Genomic DNA, 6,733 nt, shown 5'->3' with positions numbered 1-6,733 from the left:
CCATATACACCCCCATATATACCCCCGTATACCTCCTATATACACCCCACATGTACCCCCATATACACCCCCACATGTACCCCCATATACCCACATATACACCCCCATATACACCCCCACATGCACCCCCATATACCCACATATACCCCCATATACCCCCTATATACACTCCACATGTACCCCCATATTCCCCCATATAAACCCCCATATACACCCCGTATACCCCCACATGTACCCCCATATACCCCCATATACACCCCTGTATACCCCCACATGTACCCCCATATACCCCCATATATACCCCCATATACACCCCCGTATACCCCCACATGTACCCCCATATACCCCCATATATACCCCCATATACACCCCCGTATACCCCCACATGTACCCCCATATATAACCCCATATACCCCCTATATACACCCCACATGTACCCCCATATACCCCCATATAAACCCCCATATACACCCCCACATGTACCCCCATATACCCCCATATACCCCCTATATACACCCCACATCTACCCCCATATACCCCCTTATAAACCCCCATATACACCCCTGTATACCCCCTATATACACCCCACATGTACCCCCATATAAACCCCCACATGAACCCCCATATACCCACATATAAACCCCCATATACACCCCCACATGTACCCCCATATACCCACATATAAACCCCCATATACACCCCCACATGTAACCCATATACCCACATATAAACCCCCATATACACCCCCACATGTACCCCCATATACCCACATATAAACCCCCATATACACCCCCGTATACCCCCTATATACACCCCCACATGTACCCCCATATACCCACATATAAACCCCCATATACACCCCCACATGTACCCCCATATACCCACATATAAGCCCCCACATGTACCCCCATATACCCACATATAAACCCCCATATTCACCCCCACATGTACCCCCATATACCCACATATAAACCCCCATATACACCCCCACATGAACCCCATATACGCACATATAAACCCCCATATTCACCCCCACATGTACCCCCATATACCCCCACATATAAACCCCCATATACACCCCCACATGTACCCCCATATACCCACATATAAACCCCCATATACACCCCCACATGTACCCCCATATACCCACATATAAACCCCCATATACACCCCCACATGTACCCCCATATAATTATCCACATATACACCCCACATATACCCCCCACACATATACTCCCACATATATACCCCCAATTTACCCACATATACCCATATGTACCTCCCATATACCCCCACATGTACCCCCACATGTACCCTACGTATACCCCCACATATACCCTACATATACCCCCACATGTACTGTACCTTGTGGGAAAAGCTGCTGTTTGATGCGCGTTGTTCTCTCACTCACGTCTGTGCACCGTTGTGCATGGGTAGGCATTGCTGTGGCGTATCCAGGTCACACTGTGTAGAGACCGTGTCTGAATCTGAGGGTTGCTCGCTCGTCAGCTGAAGCAGCCGCTTCACTCACTGCTGGCTGTGCTCTCAGAAAGACATGCGAAGGCTCCGGTCTTCAGCGGGCCACGTTCCCGCTTGTGAGAGCACTTTGATATCGCTCTGTGCGCTTGAAGGGGTGTGCTTTTCCGCCGGTTTGTGGGTTTTGATAGAAAATCCCTTTTCCTCATGCACTAGACATACCGACTTTACGGCCGTGAATTCACCGACGTGCGTTTTGAAAAGAGGGGCCTCCCTGGAAAACCTGCTCACAGTTCTTTATGGCAGGAGAAAGCGACGTGCGTCAGATTGTGTTTTATGAACATTTCACAAGTTATTCTTTCAACGTTTTTGCAGTATACATTGTTTTTGTAAATCTAATGAAAAGTGGCTTCCTGATAGCTGCATTTCATTTAAATAATAATAGTAAAAATTCATATATATATATATATATATATATATATATATAATGTCATTTTATGGATGGCAAGATCAGCTCTTGTCTGCACTTTGATTAGCCTTGGCTAATTAATTTAGCATTAAATATAAACAGATAAATAGATTCCAGCCAGTCTGGTTTTTACCCATGTGTTTAAGGGTCAAACTGTTAAAGCTAAAGGAAACTCTTAAATCTTATGATTTTGCTTGCAAGTTGTTGCAAGCTCTTAGAAGAATGTGGACTCTTTGCAAACAAACTCTTGACCTGCAAGGGAGTTCACAGTTTTCCCTCTCACACACACACACACACACACACACACACACACACACATACTCAGGCATACTTTCTCTCTCTCTCACACACACACACACACACACACACACACACACACACACACACACACACACATACTCATGCACACTTTCTCTCTCTCACACACACACACACACACACACACACATACTCAGGCATACTTTCTCTCTCTCTCACACACACACACACATACACACACACACACACACACACACACACGCACACACACACTCTTGTGGTAGCATCTGGAGTCTGTAGATACTGATGGACTGTGTCTGTACACACAGCTAGGGTCAGACTCAGGGACACAGCACAGAGTGCACTGATCTTAACCCTGTGAGCACTTCCTGTAGTTTTAATATGGAGGCTCTCCAGGGAACACACAGCACAGAGTGCTCTGAGCATAACACTGTGAGCACTTCCTGTAGTTTTAATATGGAGGCTCTCCAGGGAACACGCAGCACAGAGTGCTCTGAGCATAACACTGTGAGCACTTCCTGTAGTTTTAATATGGAGGCTCTCCAGGGAACACACAGCACAGAGTGCTCTGAGCATAACACTGTGAGCACTTCCTGTAGTTTTAATATGGAGGCTCTCCAGGGAACACACAGCACAGAGTGCTCTGAGCATAACACTGTGAGCACTTCCTGTAGTTTTAATATGGAGGCTCTCCAGGGAACACACAGCACAGAGTGCTCTGAGCATAACACTGTGAGCACTTCCTGTAGTTTTAATATGTAGGCTCCTCTGCAACAACGAGTTAGCTCTGTGTGGTTGTCCTTGGCCTCGCATTGGCCTCGAAGACTCATGTTTGAAAGTTTCAGCATCAACTCTTAACATTTGGTCCCAATATGATCTCTGTTTGAGTTGAATTAACACTGGACATTTTACTGTGCAGATCGGGGGAAAAGATAAAAATGTATGGAGTATGGAGCTCAGAACTTTGCTGGTCTGTCCTCTCGTTTAACTCTTGCAGTCAGCCTTCAGATGCCTGCAAGATCCCTGCAAATTGCTGACCGTGGAAAATAAAATTGAATTAAATTTGCACCCATATCCATCCATCCAATAGTTCCTGTGGACTGCCTGTATTGGGTGTTTATTCGAGTTCCTGTGGACTGCCTGTATTGGGTGTTTTAGAGTTCCTGTCCTACCCGTTAAAGATCGGAATGAGTGGCATATCTTGGTAAAGCATCTTTGTCTGTTTTACTCATTTTTCATATTTTGTGTCTAAAGTAGTCAAGTATTTGAAATTAGCATTTGACCCTGGTCAATCCATGAAATTGTTTTCTCCTTTCCGTTGGTGCAAATGCACTCCGTACTGTGGCAATGCTAGCGCGCTATTCCGAGGTCGTGGTAATGCTGGAAAAATACGACCGAAAGCAGAATGCTACACCCTGTTTGTGACATTCGGCTCAGTTTCAAACTCAAATGAGTCAGCGCGTACAAAATGGCCGCCTGTCTCGACGGCAGCAGCAGCACTAATCCTGACGGACGGGCGGATTGTGTGTTGTGTGAGTTTTTCATTTTGGCTGTGAATATGTCATCGCAATACGCACACAGCTCAAAGCTGCACATTTGGGTGGTGTCAGGGGGAAGACCTTTTGATGTAATTGGTTTCGTGGCGTAATGCTACACCTGCAGGAGACTTGGATAGCCGTTACCTCATTGCCGAATACTTAGCAGGCTTACCAAATTACAACCTAACTGTAACTTTCCAAAATGTAGGTTCTCATGTGAGTTGAGTTCAGTTGAGTTCAGTTGAGTTCAGTTGAGGTCAGTTGAGTTCAGTTGAGGTCAGTTGAGGTCAGTTGAGGTCAGTTGAGGTCAGTTGAGTTGAATCGAGTTGAGTTTAATTGAATTGAATGGACTTGAGTTGAATGGAGTTGAGTTTAATTGAATTGAATGGAGTTAAATTGAATGGAGTTGAGTCGAGTCGAGTTGAGTTGAATGGAGTCTAGTTTGTGTGTGAGTTGTGTGGTCATATCCGGCCCTGTGTAACTCCTCCCTCTCCCCTCCCGCAGGTGTTCTTCTCCGCCTACATCTTCAACAGCAACGTGATGGTGAAGGTGGCCACGCAGCCGGCCGACAACCCGCTGGACGTGCTGTCCCGCAAACTGCACCTGGGCCCCGGGATGGGCCGCGACGTGCCCCGCCTCTCCCTGCCCGGAAAGTTGGTCTTCCCCAGGTACGGCAGTGCGGGGCCCAGCAGCTGTGTGCATCTTATTTGGCTTCCACCAACCGTCCCTGTCATGTATCTCAGCCGCTAGGCTGCAGGCTCCAAACGAATCCTTCCTGTGCTCACCGACCATTTTTTGTTTTTTTGTTTTTTTTGTGTGCGAGTTGCGTCTGTCGGTGCGTCACTCTGGGGAAGTTTGTTTGTGAAACGTGAGTGTTAAAAACGGGAGGGGAAATGAAAGCTGTCTCTCTCTCTCTCTCTCTCTCTCCGGCCCAGTTCCACTGGCAGTCACTTTTCCATGCTGGGCATCGGGGACATCGTGATGCCGGGGCTGCTGCTGTGCTTCGTGCTGCGGTACGACAACTACAAGAAGCAGGCGAGCGGAGAGGGCGTGGGCCCGGGGAACGGCCGCATGCAGCGCGTGTCCTACTTCCACTGCACCCTCATCGGATACTTCGTGGGTGAGCGTCGCCGCGGAAACCGCCCCCTTCGCCCCCCTCTTCTTTTCCCCGCCGCCTTGCAGACGTCTGCACTCGCCTCGTTCGGAGGGCTGCCGACGTGCCCCCCCCCGGTGTAACCTCGCACACCGGGGGCCGTGGAGGAGGAGGTGTGTGCTCCACTCCACAGATTGGCTTGATAATGGGGTGCCCAATCCCCCAGAACTTTAGATTATAACCATTTCAGTCCCGAGAGAGCCATATGGCACTTTCGACCATAGACACTTACAACCGGTCAAAATGACCGATACTATGGTTTTGAGCCCCTGTTTGAGCCCCTTCTCAATGCTCCCCCTGGGCTTGGGACTGACAACACAAGCATCTCGGCAGGGTGTAGTAAAGTGCGGGGGGGGACCAGCCCACGTAAACAAAGCACTAGTCACCAGCCCGTGGGTAGTCAGTGGGTGACGTAATGGGCGGTTGGTCCGTATTTTTGTTGTACGGTCTGCGGGTCTGACCGTGTCTCCCTCTCTCCTTGAAGGACTGCTCACCGCCACCGTGGCCTCCCGGATCCACCGCGCGGCCCAGCCTGCCCTGCTGTACCTCGTCCCCTTCACCCTCCTGCCTCTGCTCACCATGGCCTACCTGAAGGTAAGATCACTGCTCACCATGGCCTAAACGGGCTTTCAGGTTCTGGAAATTAAAATTGAATGTCTTTAGTGAGGGCCTGGGGATGGCCTGAAAATCTCGCACAGAAATGGTTGCAAACAGCAGTGCGGTAATCACTAGGCTATGTCACAGAAGTAAAAACCTCTCTCTCCTTCTCCTCCTTCTCCTTCTCCTTCTCCTTCTCCTCCTTCTCCCTCTCCCTCCCTCTCTCCCTCTCCCTCTCCCTCTCCCTCCCTCCCTCTCTCCCTCCCTCTCCCTCTCCCTCTCCGTCTCCCTCCCTCTCTCTCAGGGGGATCTGAGGCGGATGTGGTCAGAGCCGTTTCACGCTAAGGCCACCAGCAGCTCGCGTTTCCTGGACGTATGATGGACAGCGGAGGCCCCGCCCCCTGGGGAGAACGGAGGGATCCCTGGACTGCTGAGAGAGAGAGAGAAAGAGTGAGAGAGAGAGGGAGGGAGGGAGCGAACAGGAAAGCAGAGGAGGACCCCCCCACCCTCCTTCCCTCGTTCCACCGATTCGACCCCCCGTTCCCCGTGTGGCCGAAACAGGCCCCGCCCACCCCTGCAGACAGACTCCTCCCCTCTCTCCCTTAGCCCCGCCCCTCACGCCCAGCCCCCCCCCCCTCTCTCTCGGACCCGGGTTTGGATTCCTCTGTTCTCCCGAGGTCGTCTTCGTCTCTTCACCTCACCTCCCCATCCCTCCCTCCCTCCCTCCATCTCTCTCTTTCTCCCCCCCATCTTCAGGACGCAGTTGAAGCCTCGCTCACGGACAGCTAACGAACAGAACGGCCAATCGAGGCTCTTTGGAATCTTGTGTGTATTTTTTTTTTTTTTTTCATTTTGTATTTTTTTTCCATTTTTTTCTTTTTTTTTTTTGTTTTTTACGTGGTTTGAATGGACAGCGGACGTGGGGCTGCTGAGGAACTGGAATGCTGGGTAATGTAGTTTTTGTGAAGCGACAGGACACCGTGGGACTGGAACTCAGTCTGGGGCGAACAGGCAGGCCCGACGCAAGATGGCCGACACTGGTCTGTCTCTCTCTTTCTATCTCTCTCTCTCTGCTTTTTTTTCCCCTCAGTCTCTCTTTCTCTTTATATCTCTTTCTTTCTCTCTCTCTGTACCTCTCTCCCCCTCCTCCCGGCCTTCAGAGATACATGTATTTTATTTAGAAGATTTTATTCTTGGAATTTATGGAAATGTCTACAAATT

At 49.7% G+C, this 6,733-nt stretch overlaps 1 protein-coding gene across 2 annotated transcripts in view; it reads left to right on the top strand.

The window, feature by feature from the left end:
- Positions 1-6,365, top strand: part of sppl3 (signal peptide peptidase 3) — a 48,556-nt gene extending 42,191 nt beyond the window's left edge. For both annotated transcript variants that reach the window (XM_061263422.1, XM_061263421.1), the window contains exons 8-11: positions 4,267-4,430; positions 4,698-4,882; positions 5,400-5,509; positions 5,817-6,365. In XM_061263422.1, coding sequence (XP_061119406.1) covers positions 4,267-4,430; positions 4,698-4,882; positions 5,400-5,509; positions 5,817-5,891 — 534 coding nt within the window. In that variant the 3' untranslated portion in view covers positions 5,892-6,365. The remainder of the gene's footprint in view (positions 1-4,266; positions 4,431-4,697; positions 4,883-5,399; positions 5,510-5,816) is intronic.
- Positions 6,366-6,733: the final 368 nt, after the last annotated feature.

This window comes from Conger conger, chromosome 12, assembly GCF_963514075.1.
Source record: "Conger conger chromosome 12, fConCon1.1, whole genome shotgun sequence".
NCBI lineage: Eukaryota > Metazoa > Chordata > Actinopteri > Anguilliformes > Congridae > Conger > Conger conger.
This window is presented reverse-complemented; position numbering and strand designations above follow the sequence as displayed.